Source organism: Scomber scombrus, chromosome 3, assembly GCF_963691925.1.
Source record: "Scomber scombrus chromosome 3, fScoSco1.1, whole genome shotgun sequence".
Classification (NCBI taxonomy): domain Eukaryota; kingdom Metazoa; phylum Chordata; class Actinopteri; order Scombriformes; family Scombridae; genus Scomber; species Scomber scombrus.
This window is the reverse complement of record NC_084972.1, coordinates 29,419,797-29,442,296: the sequence shown is the minus strand read 5'-3', so window position 1 is coordinate 29,442,296 and position 22,500 is coordinate 29,419,797. Positions and strand designations below refer to the sequence as shown.

The window sequence follows — 22,500 nt, the reverse complement described above, 5'->3', positions numbered from 1 at the left end:
GATTCGGATTACTTTCTCTGTATTTAACCAACAGCTTGTAATGACATAGACCGGTGGCCGACGCCCCATCCTGGAAGAATCCTCACGCTGCCTATTATGGGCGTGGTTATTAAGGTACACACTGACACACACACACACACACACACACACACACACACACACACACACACACACACACACACACACACACTCACGCTCAAACTCAATAGGTGGAGACGAGTAGGCAGTTGATTTTGACCTGTAACAGCAGATAAAGCGCAGGTGCAGCTGGAACACTTGGGCCTCGTTTACAGCTTGTATTAAAATGTGATCAGTGAAGACACGTGGGAGTAGAGCCGCTGCTGGGTCATTACTGTAATCACATACAGACACATTGCTCTTTTGGATTCTTCAGGTGCTTCATGCAAAGAGAAGATATGGTAGAATATGATCTCAGTCAAAACATATAAAGTAAAAGTCTCCCTCCAAAAAAGCTCCAAGGCATACTGTGTAGGGTTTGTGTTAAAATAACCACCACAACCACAAATAACAACAAAAAAACCCTTTTATTTTTACATGGCAAAGTTCTGCCGACACACTGATGAAGAACTACTGCATATGTACAAGTTGTATAAAACTTGTTGTGCCTTTTTTGTGGAAGATGGAGCCATAAAAAATATAATAAATTGCCTCAAGTAATGTCACAGTTTAGACACTGTGTTTTGTCCATCGTGAGTCGGACAGTGTTATAGAAGTGTAATGCTAAATCGGTGGAGGACTCTTAATATTCAGAAGTGCAGACGGAAATTTAAGAAGTGGCGTCTCGGTGTTAAATTGTTTTTTTATGATGAGTGTTTGATCTGTGTGCTGCTGCAGGTCCGCATTCCTACCTGTTACGACAAACCAGGAACTTCACAACTAGTCCAGTCTGCCCAGGTGATTACACACACATACACACACACACACACACACACACACACACACACACACACACACACACACACACACACACACACACACACACACACACACACACACACACACACACACACACACAGTAGCCTGATGTAAGACTAGAAGTAAGTCCTCACTTTTGGTTTTGGATTAACCCTTACATACTGTTCAGAGTCAAATTTAACCCATTTTTACATTTGAGAGCTGTAAAAACCATCTTATACACATTTCTTTTACGGGGACTTTTCCTAATGTCGCCCTGAATATGCAAAAAAAAAAAAGCATCATATTTTTATTTTTGTGCAGCTGATACACATTTTTGTATACACACACACACACACACAACTATATAATTGTCTTTTGTCTCTTGTTTTTTTCTTCAAGAATTTATATAATGTAGTAATTCCTGACTGAAGTTTGTGAATGTAAATGAAAAAATCCGCCAACAGACAGTGTTTGTTTTTCAGAGTGACAGTCTGGTGTCCATCGTGCTCCCAACCATCCATGAAGTCGACCTCTTCAGGTGAGACCTGCAGTAATATATGTATACATAAATATATAGTATTTATCAATTTTACTGTATGTCGCCACCTGCTGTTCAGTGGTGATACTGTAGCAGATCTCCACTGGGAGTTTGTTTTTTTCCCCTCTAATGGCAAAGCTTTACCTTCTGACACCTGGTGAACAAAAGGTTTTCTCTAAAAGGTTAAAAATAGTTTTTATGGGATGAAATGAAGAATGAGCTTTCATTAAAAGCCTTCATCGCAGTATCTAGGTGGTATTTCTAAGATGTGATAACAGTTAAGGGTGCCAGTAAACTACTTGTTGGACACTCAGCTTTGAGAACCCAAACACCTGTCTAATACTGGGTTTGGGGGGGGGGTGTTGCTGTATAGAGCGAAACCAATTGTAACAACCACTCTCAGTGATTGGCCAGCTGTGCAGAGGTGAGAAAGGAGCCAGAGGGCAACACTGAATGCACTCCACGAGACACTATCTGAAAATATGCACCATTATCTCCCTATTTAAACGATATCACGTCTCCCTCCTCTGCTGCAAACAACTATAAACACATTTGATTTGACGCAGTCAGACACCTTGCCATTTAAACTAGTTCTTATTGAGCGTAAACAAACCTCAGCTCTTATTCACAGAACTCACCCACAGGGTGAGCGTGACCGCCATGAATAGTCATAGTAATGATATAAAAAGGCTTTTTATTCAGGTCAAAGAAGAACAATAACCACCTTGTGTTCACATTCAGGTTCATTTGTTAATTTTGCCCTTTATCACTGACATCATAATAAATACAACAGATTAAAAACCAGAGCTGAATAAAGAAAACTTAACAAAGCTGTTGACCTTGTCAGGAGTATCTGACTCCACCAGCCCAAATCTCTAAAAGCATGAAGGAAACAAAACAACATCACCTGCTCAGAGGAATCAAATACTGATGAATGAGGAAATGCTGACAGCCTCGCCCTGTAATGTCTCCAAATGTGTCTGAGCACATAAACAAATATTTGTTCAGTCGGTTTAATTTTTGCTGCCAAGCTTGTGAGGGGGGGGGGGGGTAAACAATCACTTCTGTCTTGATTTTATAAAGTGAACAAATCAGGATCTTTGCATTTTTTAGTCAAACAAATCCTGAATTCTTTACATTACAGCCAAACATTTTCCAAAGCATATACACTACTAGTGCTATAAATAGTTTAAGATGTTTTTCAGCCTGTAAAGACCTGAGTCATCATTGACATTATCAAGCTCTGTAAATCCATCACAGTGAATATATCTTATTTATTTTTAAGTTCTAACATTGTTTCATTAAAACAGATAAAAATGTGAGCTTGTTTGAAAACTGTATTTGACAAATGTGAGAGAAACATGGTGAAATATTTGGCAGTCGGTCTAAAAAATGGTGATTTAGAGCTTTGGAGTCAATGTGACTGCTGCAACTCTCATCTACAAAACAACCAATCAACCAACTACAGCATTAAAAACAAAGAGTGCACCGGCCACTGCAACATTTAAGAGTCAAACATTGTCAGTGCAACAGATTAACCTTTTTCTGCTTAACTTTCAAACCATGAAACCTCTAAACCTTCACACGTCCACCTCTCGTTTTATTTGAAAACAAACACACACATGCATCTTATGTCTTTCAGAGCTAGTAATGCCACCTTAATCATTTTGGTAGAAAAGGAAAGTTTGGGGGGTTTTGTGCACAAATTTGCATTATTTACTTTTTCTCTTTTCTGAAAACAATGACTGAAAAGGATTCTGATTTCATTCACTCATTAAATCACCTACTTACTCATATAAAAGTTATGAAACTGTACAATAAAAATCTGATGTGCCACTATAATATGAATTTATTCAGCACGTTCAGATGTGTGCCATTTGTTCTAAAGTTATTTGGATTAATTCACTCACTTATTCTCCCTCTCTCTCTCTCTCTCTCTCCAGGTGTTTTTACCCGGTCTTCTTCCACATCCAGATGCTGTGGGAGTTGGTGTTGCTGGGGGAGGCGCTCGTCGTCATGGCGCCGTCGCCAGCTGAGTCATCAGACACCGTGCTGGCGCTGGTCAGGTGAGTCAGACAAGCTTATGGACAAGTTTAGAGCTTAAATGATGAGTCGAGTTATTGGTTTGTCGTACTGCTAAAAACAAAACAAATTCTATGCAACAATATTAGTCATCAATAAATCATTTTAATTAACTAAACAAAAAAGCCAAATATTCAAAATTCTATATTCATAGTTTCAGGTGGTCGTGAATACAATAAAATATTACATTTTTGGAAGTTATGACTGAGCTCTTTTACTGCGTTGTGTCTCTGTCAATCAGTTTTCTAAAACATGAAATTTGTTTATTTTTTCTTTAAATGATAAGATGTTGATGTAGCTCACAGGATCTGGGTGTTCATTTTCATCAGATTGAATAAATTAAAATCTGATTTGCAAAATGTAACTTTACACTGTGGTTAAATTCAGATTCAAGTTTCTGAGCTGCGACATCAGGATTTTTTAAAAGTAGTTCAGGTTCCTAAAATGAAATGTTCTCTCTCTCTCTCTCTCTCTCTCTCTCTCTCTCTCTCTCTCTCTCTCTCTCTCTCTCTCTCTCTCTCTCTCTCTCTCTCTCTCTCTCTCTCTCTCTCTCTCTCTCTCTCTCTCTCTCTCTCTCTCTCTCTCTCTCTCTCTCTCTCTCTCTCTCTCTCTCTGCAGCTGCATCTCTCCTCTGCGTTACTCCAGCGACTTCCGGCCGTACTTCACCATCCACGACAGCGAGTTTAAGGAGTACACCACCAGGACGCAGGCACCGTGAGTAAACATGAAGCAGCACTGACTGCCCTTCTTTCTGCCCCGTCATAAGAGATTACAGTGTGAACGTGTGAGATGATGTGAAAATAAAAGCAAGAAATGGAACATTATTTGCTTTATATTTATTGGCAGGACATTTAAAATACAGTTTTTGATGCCAAAGCAGACACAAAACAGTGGTAAATAAAGCATACTGGTTATATAAGAAAAGAGCAAGAGCAGCAATAACATAAAACATGAAACTGCCTTTACATAAATATATGAATAAACACTGGCAGGCCTCCCTGTTTGCACATTCAAACCTCTGCAGATGATCCAGGACGCGGCAGCACAGCTTCATCATGTCACCCTGCTGTTCATTTCCCTCCACTGGCTCCCAGCTGCTGCCCGCATCAAATTCAAAGTCATGACACTCGCTTATAAAACAGCTCCCGCCTACCTGAACTCCTGCAGTTACCAAACTCTGTTCGATCCACAGAGTCCCTTTAAGTCTTTAACACCTCCGTACTTTAGGGGCTGAAAAAAAGAAAAGAATCAGTTTAAGTTGAACTCAAACTGACCTTTATGGCTCTTACTTACTTACTTTTGTTCTCTCCTGACTGGATCGTTGCTTGTACTGTATCAACTCTTATATGTACGTCACTTTGGATTAAAAGCATCTGCTAATATAAGTCATAATAATGATGAAATTGTAAATACATCAGAATAGTTAATGTCTTTAAAAGTTAATACTTTTTTGTACCGTAGTTTATCCCATGTTATTTATTTTTGGATTATTTTGGGGCATATTTTGCCTTTTTATTTGATAGTTGGTAGTAAAGACAGACAGGAAACATTGGAAGAGAGTATCTAACAAAGGTCCACATCCAGACCCTGTAGTTACATGATTCACACCATAAACCACCAGGACACCGTATCTGGATCACTGTGTCAGTCCGAGAAAGCTGTTGGAGGACATGAATGAGATTCAGGTTGTTCCCAAAGTTTAGTAAAAGACACTCCTACAATCAAAAGGAGTCAGTTCCATGTAATAAGTCTCATCTTAGTGTAACTTATTGTGCTTTTAAGTCTTTTTGTTAAAAAGTTGATTCAGTCTCGCTGTTAGTTCCTGAATGTGAGGCTTTTTGCAATGTAACACACTCTGATTGGACGCATGATTGTCTTTTCTTCTTAAGTAGTTTCGAACAGTGTCGGACATCGGATGAAAAATGTACAGCTTGTTCGAGTTAGTCTTGAGGCTCGTGCCCATAACAGTTGATTAAATGCTGATGTTGTCTGTGAGAGAAATAATCAGACTTTAACATCCAGAGACAAACACTGGATAGATCCGCCCACTCACTGTCACCATCACTGCTCTCCAGCCCCTGAAAGTTTTAAGGTAGCAGTTTAATTTTATATTGAATTAATAATTCTCTCTCTTTTTCTGCAGGCCTTCGGTCATTCTGGGAGTGACCAATCCATTCTTTGCTAAAACGCTGCAGCACTGGCCGCACATCATCCCGCATTGGAGATATGAAGCAAGCAGGTAGACCAAACTGCCGCCAGTCAAGAAGTTTTCAAATATTCCACCAATATTTGTCTTTAATGAACAAAACATGAATGTAATGTTGATGTATAGTTATTCCACAATAGCAGAAATTTCAATAATTACCATAAAGACATAAAATGTATGGCCAAACACATTTGGGACACCCCAGTCTAGATACTTTTCTGTGTGTTTGGTATATTGTAGAAAACACATCTATCCTTTTTTGTCATGACAGTACCACTATGCACAAAGCTCCATAAAGAAATGTTATTCCCAGTTTGGTGTGGAGGAGCTTGACTGGTCTTCACAGAGCTCTGACCTCAACCCATTTCAACACATTTGGGAAAAACTAAGAACAAGACTTATCATTCAACATCAGTCTTGGACCCGACTAATGCTCGTCTGACTGAATGGGAGCAAATCCCTGCAGCTAGGTTCCAAATAAGCTAGAAACCCTGAAACCAGAAGAGTGGAGGCTGTTAATTAATGCCCATGGTTTGGAAAAACATTCAATCATTCAATCATTTTTGATTGTTTGGCCATGAGTGTATCAACCCCTCTCTGCCACTGAGGCTAGAAATCGTCTGTGTGTCTCTCTGATCTTTCTTCTCTCCATCCGTCTGTTCCTCTCAGGAGAGATGGCCAAGCAGATGAAAGTCAAGAAACTGAAAAACCTCAAAACTCTGGACTCTAAACCTGGTAAATGTTTCATACTCTGCCTTGTATGTGTTAATTTTTCAGTATTATATATTTATTTTTAATGTGAAGCACCTCACAGACCTTCACATTCACATTTATCAGACCGCAAATTTTCCACCAGGGGGAGCCGTTCAGTCATTGCCAGATAAGATCTACAATGTCAGACTTATGTTCATTTGTGTGTGTGTGTGTGTATTGCAGGTGTGTACACTGCATACAAGCCATATCTTAACAAAGATGAGGAAATAATTAAACAGCTTCAGAAGGTAAGCAGGGTCGCTTGTCTTACTTGTTTTATTAAACCACTAATTGGAGCCTCACAGTTACAGGAAATCTTTATAGTATGTTATAGTTATATATGACACATTCATAACAGCTAGCTACGGTATAAATTCGGTTTATATGTGTTAAATTTTCATGACTTAAGAAAGGTTTGTTCCTCAGAGTTGAAGAGAAAGTCTCAAATGGAATAATAGTTGTTAGTGTTAATCTGTTCTGAGCTACTGGAAAATGTACTTAAACTATTAAAGTGATGATTCTAGTTTAATGTAATGTCGTTGTGGTTTATTTTTCTCCTCAGGGTGTTCAACAGAAGAGACCCTCTGCGGCCCAAAATGCAATTATTCGACGCTACTTCCTAGAACTGACACAGAGCTTCATCATTCCTCTGGTAACAACCAAAACAATACGTTTCTCAAGATGCTGTCGACTAATATTGACATGATGTTGCCCAGTTTATGTCTGACTTTGTGTTTGATCACCTATCAGTGCATTTATGTCCACTTAAATAAGCAGAATACTCCAGAGAAACCAGGTTATTACATGTTTAGAGTCACTGTAGTAAGCTGGTTACTGTAAATTTGTGTTTACATGCAGCAGAGCAGTAACCAGATGTTCCCCTGTGGTGCAGCTTACTGATTTGAACCGCATTAGTGACAGAAGACACTGCTTTCTGACTTTTGTGTCTGTATGAAAGCAAACAGACATCATTAATTGTGCACATGGCAAAGAAATCTGTGTTCTTCATTTTTAAATTCTTTCTTGTTATCATGACAGTTAAGAAATGAGTTTACTGGAGAAACTGCGGACTGTTTCCTGTTTACTTAAAGCTGGAGTGGAGGACTTGTGCTCGGCTGTGATTGCCTGATATAGGCATGCAGCGTGTTCTCATGTGCACTCTGAATGACCGGCACACAGTGAGGGCTGATAAAAACCAGCTCACCAGGTTTTTTCCCAGTATGTCCGCCCACTTACATCTGCTTGAAGTTTCTTCCCGTTAAAAGGGAGTTTTTTCTTGCCACTGTTGACAAGTGTTTGCTCATGTGGGAATGTTTGGTCTCTTTAAATTAAAGAGTACGGTATAAACCTACTCTATGTGCAAAGTGCCTTGGGATGACTTTTGTTGTGATTTGGCGCTATATAAGTAAAGATTGATTGATTGATTGATTGGTGCAGCTATAAAATAATAGATACATTATTTTAAAGCGTCTTACAACCCCTGCGAAAGGACTCGTTTCATCCATTCGGCCGAATAACATTTGGAAAGTCTAGAAAAGCAACACGATTAAAGCCAACTACAGCGCAGAAAAGTCACTTAAAAAACTCCATATACTGTGAAATACAACAAGATTTATTTAGCAGTGATACGCTTAATCAACAGCTGTTCATTTATATGTATAAGTTCCACACTGCAGGTTTTTTAAGTGCATGAAAACACTGTGTGTGTGTGTGTGTGTGTGTGTGTGTGTATTACAGGAGCGGTACGTTGCCAGTCTGATGCCTCTCCAGAAGTCCATCAGTCCCTGGAAGAATCCTCCTCAGCTGAGACCGTTTATCCAGCAGGACTTCATGAAGACGCTGGAGAAGGCCGGACCTCAGCTCACATCCAGACTGAAGGGAGACTGGATAGGACTCTACAGGTACACACACACACACACATACAGTTTAATTACTTCATAAACACTCTGTGGAAATGGCAGATTCCCTCGACATAAAAGGAAAGTATTTTCTTCTCTACAGAGGACCAATACTTAATTTTAAACAGGCTCATATTAGTTACAGACAGGGTTCCCGCAGATCCTTAAACAGTCTTAAAATGTCTTGAAATGTAGTTTTTGATATTCAATGTTGTAGGAGTTAAGGCATTAAATCTGATTTGAGTAATTATATTTGGTCAGTTTATGTTATTTATCATTATCATTATTCTCTGATTATTTTACAAAAAGGTTTTAAAAAGGTCTTAAAAGTCATTAAATTTGTTATTTAAAATGTTCAGATACCCTGGACAGACCTTTTATTACAAATTTAACCTGTTTTATGAATATATTGAGCTTAATTTAGTGAGAAGCCTGCCTTACTTTTCTTTTAGTATGAAACACAGAACAAAAAACAGCAAAGTTTAAGTAGTTAGACATTATCCGGTTGTGGGTTTGCTGCTAAAACACAGACACAGAAAAATACATATATGACCTTTTACTATCTTACCGAACATCACTCCTCCCAAACATTTAGAGCGTCTACGTTATTTGGACACGAGCCAAGATGAGCAGAGAGCAACTGGCCTCTTAATATAATCAAACAGCGCTTTCACACAGTCAGAGTTTAAAAGGCAAAAGCAGCGATCTTATTTCACAATCATGTATTAAATTGATAAACCAATCATTTTAAACCTTCTTTACTTTTTACAATACTGAGCATCATGTGTGTGTTTTTTTCTTTGCGTCTGAAGGAATTTCCTCAAGTCTCCCAACTTTGACGGCTGGTTCCGCAACAGGAGGAGAGAGATGACCCAGAAACTGGAGGCTCTGCACCTGGAGGCTTTGTGTGAGGAGGTGAGGAGGAGGAGGAGGAGGAGGAGAGAGGAGAGGAGAGAGGGGTTTAGTGTAAAGATTAGGCAGGGTCAAAGTGAGTGCAGCTCACATAAACCTGTACCGATTGATATTATGGTATACTGGTATTATGAGTGATATAGTATGCAGTATTACAGTAAAAGTACTGCAGTATTATGAGTGATGTAGTATGCAGTATTACAGTAAAAGTACTGCAGTATTATGAGCGATGTAGTATGCAGTATTACAGTAAAAGTACTGCAGTATTATGAGTGATGTAGTATGCAGTATTACAGTAAAAGTACTGCAGTATTATGAGTGATGTAGTATGCAGTATTACAGTAAAAGTACTGCAGTATTATGAGTGATGTAGTATGCAGTATTACAGTAAAAGTACTGCAGTATTATGAGTGATGTAGTATGCAGTATTACAGTAAAAGTACTGCAGTATTATGAGTGATGTAGTGTGCAGTATTACAGTAAAAGTACTGCAGTATTATGAGTGATGTAGTATGCAGTATTACAGTAAAGGTAGTGGTTTGGTCCCTCTGACTGATATATTATTATATATGACATCATTAGATTATTAATAGTGAAGCATCAGTGTTAGAGCAGCATGTTACTGTTGTAGCTGCTGGAGGTGGAGCTAGTTTACACTACTTTATATACAGTTAGCTAGTTTAGTCCAGTGGTTCCCAACCTAGGGGTGGGGCCCCTCCAAAGGGTCAGCAGATAAATGTGAGGGGTGGTGAGATGATTAATGGGAGAGGAAAGAAGAAACACAAAGTTCTGATACACAAATGTGTTTTCGGGTTTTTTGGGCTTTTTCTCTAATCTTTGATTTTTGGTGAAATATTGGATCATTTGAACATTTATTGAAATGAAACCATGTGAAAAGTTTAGAGGGAAAACTCACTATTTGGTGGAGCTGTTAACAACTCATAGACATCTGAAATATGAGCCTGACTACACACTGCTTTACAGGTTTCATCTTTAACAATGTGTTATATTTTAAAAGCTTGTTATATTATCCATTGTGTTTGAAAAGTAACTAAAGCTGTCAAATACATGTAGTGGAGTAGAAAGTACAATGTGTCGTGGAGTGTACGCATAAAGTAGCATCAAATAGAAGTACTGAAAGTAGAAGTACCTCAAGTACCTTGTTAAATACAGTACTTGTAAATGTACATAGTTAATTTCCACTACTGACGAAACCAGAGTCAGTTTTAAATATACTAAACCCTTAAAAAAAACATCGTAAGACAAGTCTCAGACCTCCTTTTTCTCCATGTGTCTGTCCTTCTCATCCCGTCGGTCCGTAGGATCTGCAGCAGAGGATCCAGCAGCACACGGAGGTGGAGTCAGTTGATCTGGTTCTGAAGTTAAAAGATAAACTGGTCAGTACAAACTCTTTCAGATCCTACGACTGCTAATAATAGTGTGTTTCTGTTTATACTGTTAATACTGGTGCTGCTGCCACTACTGCTCCTGTTTCTACTGCTGTGAAACTAATGGTGTAATTATCACTACTGCTGCTGTTAAATCAACGTGTAATAATACAGATTTTATGTAGCATGTTCTCATTAAAAGCACTATTACTTCATATTAATTATTAACTATTTAATTTATTCTAATACCAAGTGAAGTAGAGCTGTAATGATTTGTCAACTGTTTTCATAATTGTCACTTTTAAAGGAAACATTTACAAACATTCAAAGGTTCCTGCATCTCAAATATGAGGATTTGATGTTTTTCTGTCTCATAAATGATATTAAGATAAAATAAGATATTCCTTTATTAATCCCACAATGGAGACATGTTCATCATTACAGCAGCAAGTGGGCAGTAAAAAAGAAGAGCAGCAATAAGAAAAATAATAAAGAACAATAAATAATAAGCTTAAAAAACAATAAGAACAATAATAGTAAATAATATAAGAACAATATTGGTATTGAGTGATAATATACCAGAGATTATATTGTTATATTAATCTGAATATCTTTAAATTTTGGACTTTTGTTTTGAATATGAGAATGTGAACATGTGAATTCATCTCACTGGCCTGTTGGAGATTATCAAAAGCATTTATCACCCATTTCTGATATTTTATAAACCAATTAATCAAGAACCTAATTGGTAGATTTAATCATTAGTTGCAGCCCTGAAGTGACGACTGATAAATGCTCTCGGTGTTGTCTGCTGCAGACTCAGGCGGAGAAGGAGCAGCTCCCGGTGCGTCCAGGGACTCTGGCCAAACTGAAATCCCACATCGAGGCCGTCATCCTGGCTTTACCGGACGACTTACAGGGGATCCTCCACAAACCCTCCACACCCTGAACTGTAACCTGATCAGTCTGCAACCCTGAAACCCCAGATGGAGCTTGGGTAAAAGTTTGGGGGGGGGGCTCTTGAGTGGAAGGACCCCCCCAGTTTACTCAGACTGGGTCCCATGATGAGTTTAAGGGTCTTAATCCGATCTAACATGGAAAGCACACGGCACATTTTTTTTTGTTTTCTCTAAATATACATCGAACTTCTGTTATATTCACTTTTTCTTCTAAACTGCTGCTGAGGCAGTTCAGTCGGATTAAGATCAAACGCGTCGCTCAGGTCTAAGTGGTCATGATGTGGTATCGGAACGACCAGGCTGGAGCTACCTGACATGAACTCCTCCGAGGGTTTTTTTTTTGTTGATGTTTTTGTTTGATTACGGAGACTCAAACAAGTACAGAGAGGAGCTTTTGATGCATTTTAATTCATCAGAACTTTGCTCCTTTAGCACACGGCACATTAAGAAAGGTTCATCTGAGCCTTCGGTGGCCTGAGTGCAGAAAGATTTGTCATCACGATGGAAATGAGAGCAGGAAGATGACGCCCCCCCAGCTGACCTTTGACCCCTGGCATTTTTTCCTATTGACGTTTTTTAATTTTTACTTTTTTAACTTGACGATGGACTGCTGCAGTCAGGCTGAGCTGACTCCAGAGTTTTTCATCCATTTTTAAAAAGATGTTTTTAATAGAAGTGCACTTCTTCATCGCTAACTGGACCAGTGTGCCCTTCTCACACACACACACACACACACACACACACACACACACACACACACACACACACACAAAGAGAGACACACAAAGAGACACACACACTTTTATGCAAACACACTGAAATGAGCAGAGCCAAGCAGTGCTTTATAATTCAACTTTACAAAAATGTTCACTAAACTACACAAACACACACACACACACACACACACACACACACACACACACACAGAGCATTAAGCACCAGCGACCCTGTAATAACTGTCGATGCAGTAAACGGCTCTCAGCTCGTGTGTGTTCAGACGTCGTCTCATCCCTGTAACCATGTCACATGATCTCTCTGTCGCCTATCATAACAGTCTGAGGGAATATATTCAAAAATGTCCTGAAATGTTCAGACATCATCTTGCGTGAGGGGGGAGGGGGGGTTGTTATAATATATTTGTATTGTTCTGACGACTGAATCCAAAACTTAACTTGTCACTGTTGTTGTGTGAAAATGGTCGAATGCTGATTTGGTGTTTTTCATTTCAACTGACTGAGATCCTGAGCTCCTCCAGAAGTCACCAGGAAACAGAAAATAAATCAAATCAGACAGTTAGAAATGTTAAAAATACTTGTGGTGAATCAAAATGAAGAGATGCTGAGTCAAAATTATACTAATGAGTTAAAATGTTAAGTCAAAGTTATTATATAGTACGTTTAGATTCCTCCTAAGTTAAAGTAAAAGTTCAGAATTTGACTTATTAAATTTATAATAGCAAGTCAACATAAAGACATTTTGACTTACTATGTGATAGTTTTGACTTTGTATTTAATGATTTTAACTCACCATTATTATATTTTCATTTCTAACATTCAATCAGTTCTTTCTTTCTTCTTTTCCTGGTAGAAATGGACTTTTATGGTTAAATGTGTGATAAACTTGAGCTCAAAGCAATACTGCCTTCCTTCTTTTAAAAAAAAAAAAAAGTTTTCACTTGGCAGCAGTGACACAAAACATTAATGTGGGAAATATCTACAAGTCTTTGTTTGGGGAGAGAAAAAAAAAAAAGATTTCAAGTCCCAATTCTGACAAATTCAGAGTATAAAATACATCCGAGATTTCAAAGTGAACTAAAGAAAAAGTCGAATTTATTGTAATGCTTTGCCATCAAATTGTAAGGGCAGGTTTTAATTTCAAATGGAGGAAGACTAAAGATTTTGGTGATGAAATGAAAGTTCATAAATATTTCGAGGCGGCTCCAACTTTACAAACGCAGCCGCTAAAACATGAACCTGCACTCACACTACACAAGCTGCTCTCACACTCAGCTGACATGAATGTTTGGGACTGTGATGCCGAAGTGTCGCTTTATATTTGGGTGACTAATCTTCAAAGATGTGTGGCGATTGGATGAGGAGAAAGTCTCATATTCTAGTGTTTCTTCCTCTGAATGTTTCCATAGTAACGGCGTGCACTGCTGAAATATCTTCATACGAAAAACGCCTGACACACCGGTGTATTTTACAAGTAATACAGTAGATATTTTTAAGCCTTAACGTCTTTCAGGAGCTGATGTGCTGTTTCTGTCTTAACACCCGAGTCGTCAGCGAGTGATTTAATTTGAGTGAAATGCTCCTTTAATCATGTGACAAAAGCTGCCGCAGTCATCACATTTTTAGCATTTCACTGTTATCAAAAATTAGAAAGTGTTAATTTGGAAGATTTCTTTTTGTTTTTAAAATACTAGGGCACTGTTGTGTAGTATGTTCATGACAGCAGTTAAAGAGCGTTTATAGAAATCCTAAATTTCTACCAGAAGCAATACAATACAATTCTGAGTATGAAGTTATGTATGGAAGCACGTTTGTTCCAGGAAAGAGAGAGAGAAAAAAATGTTATAATTTACTATAAAATGTATATGGGAAGTCAAAATGATTAGATACTAGGTTCTGGCGAAGTCTTAATTTGACATATGTGTCTAGTTATGATATAAGTAATCATTTTAATTTATTAAGTCTAATATTTTTTGATGTTTTACACAATAATGTTGATTTATCCATAATTTTGGCCAAAAAAAAAAGTCAGATTATTGAGTTGAAGTCTCTTAATTATGATGTAGTATCATCATTTTGACTTAGCAATTTTCTCTTGTAGTTATAACTAAGTATGTCACAATTTCTGCTAGTCGTAACACAATTTTGACTTACTATTAGTACTTTTATTTTTATTTTTTTTTTTCTTATTTTCTGGCAGTAATGTGCTTCCATACACCAGATGATGGTGAAGACAAATACCAGCTCTCTCTCTCTTCCACAATAGTCCCCGTCTCCACACACCTGCATTTAACACCTTCGGAGACGCAGAGCACGCTAAAAACCTTTTTACAGCTGATAACTAAAACGTCCGACAGGGTCCTGCGACAGGCGACAGGTGGCAGGTGGCAATAACTGACGACACTCACCAGCCACTTTTTAACCAGCGAGCTCGGTGGCTGCACAATCAGGCAGCGTTGATGCGTTGATGGAGGCTTGTGTGCATTTCTGAAAAAGAAAGGGGTAAAAAAAAAAATAAAAAAACCCCACACTACAGCTAGTATTGTTTTGACTGATATTGATTGCACACTGAAAAAAATCAATAAAGTGACTTGTTTCATTTGTTTATATTGTTAAAAAAAAGACTAAATTTTGTTCAGCAGCTTGCTAAATTTTTTTAATTTGAAGTAATTTGAAAAAAAACCTTAGTATGGTCCTTCAAATGAACATTTACTCAAATCAAAGCCTCTCCTGGACACCCAACACATTTTTAAATTAACTAAACAATTTTTTGTTGGAGTTTTCACGCCAAAAATACACAAACCGCTCCAGTATACGTGAGTGTGATGTTTGCAAGTCAAGATACTGAAATTGGTAAACTGACTTCTTGTCAAACATTTGGAGTGTTTATTTGTTTTCTCTTTTTTTGGGGGGTTATTTTCTTTTACGCCATCATATAACACATGTTCCATAAATGCTTTGAATTTGCCTTTTTTTTCTTTTTCTTTTTTTTGGTCAAGCAGATAATTGTAAAAAAGAAAATTTAACAAAAAAAAAAAATGCTGGTTAGAAAAACCTGTGACATTTGGTTGTTGGGCAACCAAATTTTATATTTGTAAAAAAAAGAAAAAAATAACATAAAAAAACAACTTATTTTAACAAGTTTGAATTTTGTATGGAGGGCTATTCTCATATTCCACTCTGTAGAGAATCAAGAGTTTTTGTACATAATGATGTAAAGTGAAATTGTGGCCCCAGATATGAGGATGTACTATAATTATTTTGCTATTACAAACAGATGTCTTACTAAATACAGATATTTAAAGAAGAATTTGCTCCATATAATGTTTGTTCACCTTTCTTAGAATAATTACAACGAGACACTTTGACATGTTGAATTTGTAGTTTTGTTTGTTAACATTACTAAAAACCTGAAAGCATAGGACTAAAGCCGCAGTCAGAATCGGTCTATTAGGGTTTTATTGGTGCAAATTAACATAAAAATGGAATTCTAATGGTGATTAATCAACCATGGCAGCTAAGGTATGATGCTTTATGCTTTATTCAATGTTTGCTGGAGACTAAACCGACCAGTTAGAGATTAAATCAATATTTATACTGACTGTGCCAGCCTCTAATCCTAATCTTACCTCGTGAGGCAGATTTTCGTAAAGCGAAGAATACGAGCTGAGCTGAGCAAAAAAATGTTGGGTTTGAACGTTTATACCAATTGATCTTCAAGTCTCTCGTCATAGAACAGACAAAAAAATACTTAAATCAATGGAGAGCTACTGAGGGTTTGATAACGAGTGAATAATTAGAATCAGGTGTGTTAGAGTAGCGAGACACCTAAAATATGCAGGGCAGTAGCTCTCCAGGAGCTGGGTTGGAGACCACTGATTTAAGGGGATATTACTTTATTCTGTATGAAGTTTATTGCTCCACTGCTGTCTGTTCTGTCACATTTAATTTAAGTTTTATAAGCCATGACATACAGAAACTCTGAGAAAAAATTAGTAACATCCATTCAAATCAAAGGAAAGCTCAATTAGTTTAGTTTGGTTTAGTAAAGTTTAGTTTAGTTTGCAAAAGTTAAAATCTACACAAAAATGACAAAGAACAGATAATATAGAGCGTGAGGAGAGGCAGAAAAGCTTCACAATATTACATAAAATAATACGACCGTATAAACGTGAGAGAAACCAAATAGTTACTATAAATATAAAATAACAACAACAACTTGCTTCCAGTCTGCAAACAAAACATTTTTATGCATCTAATGCTTAAACTTTTAATCCTAACAAAACCATCAACACAATTTTACTGTCAAAGTTGTAAAATATTTGATGAAAATCGTATTTCAGGAAAATAACACAACGCTACAAATTCAAAATGTCAACGTAAAGCTAACACGAGCGCTTTAACCATTATGTTGCTTTTACATATTTTGCTCCACACTGTTGTTGTTTGTTTGTTTTTGTCGAAGCCATAACCACTACACACTAAACCACTCTGTCGGCCTGAAGGACTGTCTTAATAAAAGCATTGATCATGATGAAAGTGATGAAATTGAATGCCTGCTTTTATTTTAGAAGCAAAGATCTTTAATTGGACCTTAATTGAATCTTTAAAGACATATTTGTATGTTGTTGTTTTTTTGCTTTATGCAGTATTATAATAAAAAAAAAACATTCACACAGCGGCCCTTTTGAAGATTTGGGATGTTTTCTCTAGCTAGCGCTGCACTACACAACTCCTGCTAACCGAGATGAAACACACGGAGCTTATTTTACGACTTCCTGAAGATTACAGGTTCATATTTGAACATTTTGGCCCCTAATTGTTGCTCTATAGCTAACTACATTCAAAACTATCGTAACAAGTTTTGTACAGTTTGTGACCATTTTTTCAACAAGGCTGCTGTGAGAATTAAATTAGATGGATTTTTATAATGATTCTGATGATTTTTTGTTTTTTTGGTCTCCTGTTTTGCTGAAGTGATAAATAACAGCTGACCACAGTGGTTATTATAATGTCATTAAACAGACAGCTTAAAGTGGTTCTCTGGTCTGTTACAGCTTTTGGGGGGTTTATTATGATACGATGTGTACCTGTGATTTATAAACGATATACTTTGGTAAAATGTGAATATCACAACCCCAACAACCAGCCGCAGTGTCTTCATAAAGTCTAGTTGTTGATTGTTTGGTAGTGATATAGTTCACTCATAATATCCGGTAGGGGAGAACGAGGGTTGGTTGTCACATTCGTTAGTTCTCGGTCCCTAATAAAGGGTGCTGTTAAAAAGTGTTAGTACTAAACTTTTCTAAATTTGGATGAGATGTGACTTCCAAAGTCATTTCTGGAGTAAAAAGTATGAAGAGAGAGCGATGGTTTAACTACACTACAACTTGGGGTTGTTCGCTTCCCAGTTGGGGTTGATTGTCACATGTTGGCAGGATTAGGAAGGTTACTTTAGAAATGTAATAGGTTACAGATTACTAGTCACTTTATTTAAAATGTAATCAGTAATTTAACTATTTCAATTACTTAATCAAAGTAATGTAACTTATTACATTTGATTACTTTTCTAATGTTCTAACCAATGTTTTCAGCTGTTAGGGTAAGTGTTCCCATTAAGCACCAAAATCTAAGTTCAGGTGTTTTTCATGGATACTGACATGATTTATAAGGGAGATAATTTCTTATAAAGCAACATTTATCTCTCATTTGAAAATGTATTCATTAGTTCATGTAGATTTTGGAATATAAAATAAAATAAAGATATTTGATGAAAAAAGTCAAAAGTCTGGTATGGGCTTAACTGGTACTGTGACACCATTTAAACTGAAGTTAGGATCTATTTACAAAATATTTAAAATATATTGATTTCAAAGAATTAAAAACAGCAATATATGTATTCAGTAACATGTTAAATATTCAGAAATGAGAAAAACCCTCCTGGGTAAAATCTTAAAGGTCTGACTTCAGATGTAACCTCCTTTGTAATCATCAACATGTTCATAAGTATAATTTAATTACACATTTTTTCTCGATAAATGTAACAGATTACAGTAACTTTTATTTTGTAATTAAATGACATAACGCTGTTACGTGTAACTAGTTACTCCTCAACACTGATCATCGTGATAATACAGTTTACCATCATATTTGTTTATGGTTTATTGAGTTTAAGAGGTGCTTTCCACCTACTTCTTCATTGTTTATGCTAATCTCAGCTGAGCAGGTCATGATTCCAGCTTTATACTGAACGCACACACACGAGAGAAAACAAATAAGCATATTTCCAAAAATCCTTTCAGGCACTATTGGCTCCAACCTCCCATTTGCACATTATATAAAAGTGACCAATAAATAACAATATTCTCTTGGCAATGTCTTTATTATTGTTTTTTTAACAATTACAAAAATTAGGAAACATTTAAAAGAGCAATATAATGTTGTTTATTCTGTTATTGGCGCTGTTAAGATTGTAGATATAATTACATGAACTTATCAAATCGGTAACATCTGTAATACTTTTAATACGAGTATATTTGGGGTTTTTTGTAAAAAAAAACAGCTCAGCACAACATTGGCCTGCATAGTCAGCATGAAACCATAGTAACATAAAATGTATGATGAAAATACACCTCAGCTGTACAATGTATATAAAAATAAAACCCCGGCCACAATTAGAGAAAGCTCAGATGATGGCAGGGATTGCAATTACAATGTTGTAAGCAAAGTACAAAAGAAGCTCGAAAGCATTGAAGCCCCTGTTGGTACATTTTTGAATATCAAACAGAGGACACATTCTCACATGTATTATTAAAGCTGTGACAATTTCTTTCTATCTCTCCTTATTTCTTTCAAAAGCTTCCTGGTCTTCTTCTCCCCCTTTGAACGATGCTTCTTTTCCTTTTTGCTGCTCTTCTCTCTGCTTTTCTCGCTGCTCTTCTCGTCTTCCTGAAACTCGTACCTTTTCTCCAACAGCGTATTACCTCTGAGATTATATCCGATGTTGGACCAGGTGAGGACGGAGCCGTGGTACTGCCTGAAAACACAAACACACACTTTGTATTTTGATATGTTGAATTTAAAACAAGTCTTTAAAGTTTACAATGCATTTTAAAAAGAGGAACATTTGACTGTAACACTCTCTCTCTCTCACTCTCTCTCTCTCTCTCTCTCTCTCTCTCTCTCTCTCTCTCTCTCTCGCACACACACACACACACACACACACACACACACACACACACACACTGAGGGTCATACCCGTAGACACCGCCGCTCATGTAGTTGAAGATTTCGCTGTAGGGGAGAGGATAATCCCACATCTGGACATCTGTCACCTGACCGTCAAAACCTGCCATCTCAATCACTGGCTCACCTGACCACACATACTGAACACACACACACACACACACACACACACACACACACAAAGCATAAAGTTTTTTTAGTTACTTTTCAGACAGAATATGTAACACATGCTGTTTTCATCTAGCTGTTAGTGATGTTTTTTTATTATTATAGTTTTGAATCTGGCTCATGGTAGAACCTAATGGCCGACTCCTGTTGTACTACATTGTAAATTTCTCAAAGAGTTTCAGTACCAAGTCGAGAGGTTGGGAGTTTGTGATATGTTTTTGGACAACAATGGCACACTACGGCCCAGAGGAAGAAGATATAACATATATCTGATTATCAGGCTGTTAGATTAGTTAGATTTGCCTGAGCACCTGCTACTCTTTCCTCACCTTAATAGGCAGCATCTTCCTGATGCTCATGGTCGAGCCGCTGAACACCTGGGCCACATTCTTAATGGTGTCCACTGTGAGGCAGACTCTGGTCCAGAGCTCCGGTCCAATGTTTGACCAGAACCTATTGTCGGATTTTAAGTTCAGTCTGTAGTAACTGAATCTGTCCCAGGACAGCGTATACCAACCAGTGGGCCTGACTGCCAGCCTCAGAGCGGTTCTGCTGGCCGGACTCAGGGTGAAGAGGGTGGGGTATTGTGCCTGCTCAAAGTCGGTGAGGTAACGCACGCACACTGACACACCTGCAGGGGTTATGGAGAGTATTGATTGACAGATTTAGTTGAGAAATGAAGTGGGGAAAAAACACATTAACAGTTTTTGGTTGTTGTAGTGCATTCATTTAAAAAGTAAAAGCCTAAAACACACAATATATACTCAATACAATACAATACAATACAATACAATACATACCACCTCAGACTACGATTCATGTTTTCTTTCATGTTTGTAACCAATTTTATTTACAATGATACCTCAAATATGGTTATCAAACAGTTGTGATAATGAATAATAACAAATAAAGATAACAAATGTATGCAATGAAGGCCATGATATTTTACAGCTTAACAATAAACTGTATTGTATAAAATAACATCAGAGCACTGAAACAGTAAACTTCATGGGGAATCATAATTCACGATGAATAAAAAATCACATAGAACAAAAGAAACTTGAATTAAGAAAATAAATTAAAAATATACATTAAATACCTGTGTAACTTTTGTTTCTTAAATCGGCACATATCGGACAACATCTACGCTGCCACTGATATCGGCTGATAATATCGGCTGACCTATATTAAAAAATTATGTTTTGCAGATACAATATGTTCAAAATGAACATTTGAACCACTTGATATGAGTAACTCAGACTGCTGAAGCCTCATACAAGCTTAAATGAGCTTTGACCCCCATCACTTACATTGAAAGCACATTTGAAGGAGATCTTTTAATAGTCAGTATGAACAGGAGGAATGATTACAGCGAGGAAAACCTCTTTCAGTGTTCATATGGAGAACTGACTTGTTTTAAAACAAAGATTAAAAATTGTGAACCTACCCATTCAGTGTTCAGTTACTCTTTAACACATACTGTGTTTAAAACATGAAGAAGAACCTCTCTGACGGAGACGGTTTCACAAACAAAAATCAATGAATGTGCTGGATTCGGCTCCCTCATCAAATCTTAACAGGACAAAACAAATACCAGAGAAAACATGGGGGCAAATCTTTGGCTCAAAACTATACTTTGGATATCGGATGCTGACGGTGTTTCTGTGTGGTTGTGTTGTTGGTAAGTATACTCACCAGTAGTGGTAGGTGCCGTGGTCCAATAAGGGTAGCGAGTGGTACGGTAGGGACGGGGGTAGTGCGTTGTGTTGGGGTATAGAGTGGGAGGAGTGGTGGTGTAGCGAGTGGTGCGGTAGGGACGGGTGGTGTATGGACGGGGGTAGGGAGTGGTGGGGAGGAATCGATCGGGGTAGGGTTGAGTGGGGTAGAAATTATCGGGGTAGGGTTGAGTGGGGTAGAATCGATTGCGGTAGGCTTCAGTCTGGTAGAATCGATTGCGGTAGGCTTGAGTGGGGTAGAATCGATTGCGGTAGGCTTGAGTGGGGTAGAATCGATTGCGGTAGGCTTGAGTGGGGTAGAATCGATTGCGGTAGGCTTGAGTGGGGTAGAATCGATAGGGGTAGGGTTGAGTGGGGTAGAATCGATTGCGGTAGGGTTTATTGAAGTAGAATTGATTGCGGTAGGGTTGAGTGGGGTAGAATCGATTGCCGTAGTTTGAATAGTAGGAGGGACGAGTTGGGTAGAATCCATAAGGGTAGAGACGATAGGGGTAAGGACGAGTTGGGGGTGGAGAAGTTTGGTACTCCGAATTGGAATCAGAGGAATTAATGTAATAAGTGGGATAGAAAGCTATTCCTCCTCCATTACGAGACAACGTGACCATCTTCCCATCTAAATTTGACTGAGGAGACCCTGCAGAAAGAGAAGAGGAAGAGTTGTCAGCATGATATAAACTCTTTCTACTAAAGCTTTAACTATACTATATAATACAGCAATGCTTCCCAACCCTTTTTGGCTTGTGACCCCAATAAATAAAGCAAAATCTACCCAGGACCCCTTATCCCATGTTGGATTGTAATCAAAGAGGACTTATTTTATTTAATTCTAATAACTTTTAGAGGATTTAAAAGATCAAATACAGTAATTCACAATAAAGCTTTAAAAAAAACAATTATGTGCATCACATATATTGTGTTTCTGTTGTTCTGTGCTATCCGATCATCTCACGACCCCTTCAGTTA

At 37.6% G+C, this 22,500-nt stretch overlaps 2 protein-coding genes across 2 annotated transcripts in view; one reads left to right on the top strand and one right to left on the bottom strand.

Moving 5' to 3' along the window:
- Positions 1-12,490, top strand: part of dennd6aa (DENN/MADD domain containing 6Aa) — a 23,191-nt gene extending 10,701 nt beyond the window's left edge. Inside the window, 14 exon segments of the mRNA XM_062415625.1 lie at positions 35-114; positions 856-915; positions 1,401-1,456; positions 3,400-3,522; positions 4,157-4,252; positions 5,682-5,751; positions 5,753-5,777; positions 6,414-6,479; positions 6,681-6,745; positions 7,060-7,149; positions 8,235-8,398; positions 9,208-9,310; positions 10,630-10,704; positions 11,513-12,490. Of these exon segments, the coding sequence (XP_062271609.1) occupies positions 35-114; positions 856-915; positions 1,401-1,456; positions 3,400-3,522; positions 4,157-4,252; positions 5,682-5,751; positions 5,753-5,777; positions 6,414-6,479; positions 6,681-6,745; positions 7,060-7,149; positions 8,235-8,398; positions 9,208-9,310; positions 10,630-10,704; positions 11,513-11,644 (1,205 nt within the window). The 3' untranslated portion in view covers positions 11,645-12,490.
- Positions 12,491-18,751: 6,261 nt separating this feature from the next.
- Positions 18,752-22,500, bottom strand: part of LOC133977527 (uncharacterized) — a 7,020-nt gene continuing 3,271 nt past the window's right edge. Inside the window, exons 2-5 of the mRNA XM_062415710.1 lie at positions 21,497-22,171; positions 20,131-20,432; positions 19,646-19,773; positions 18,752-19,424 (exon numbers count right to left, since the gene is read on the bottom strand). Coding sequence (XP_062271694.1) covers positions 19,199-19,424; positions 19,646-19,773; positions 20,131-20,432; positions 21,497-22,171 — 1,331 coding nt within the window. The 3' untranslated portion in view covers positions 18,752-19,198. The remainder of the gene's footprint in view (positions 19,425-19,645; positions 19,774-20,130; positions 20,433-21,496; positions 22,172-22,500) is intronic.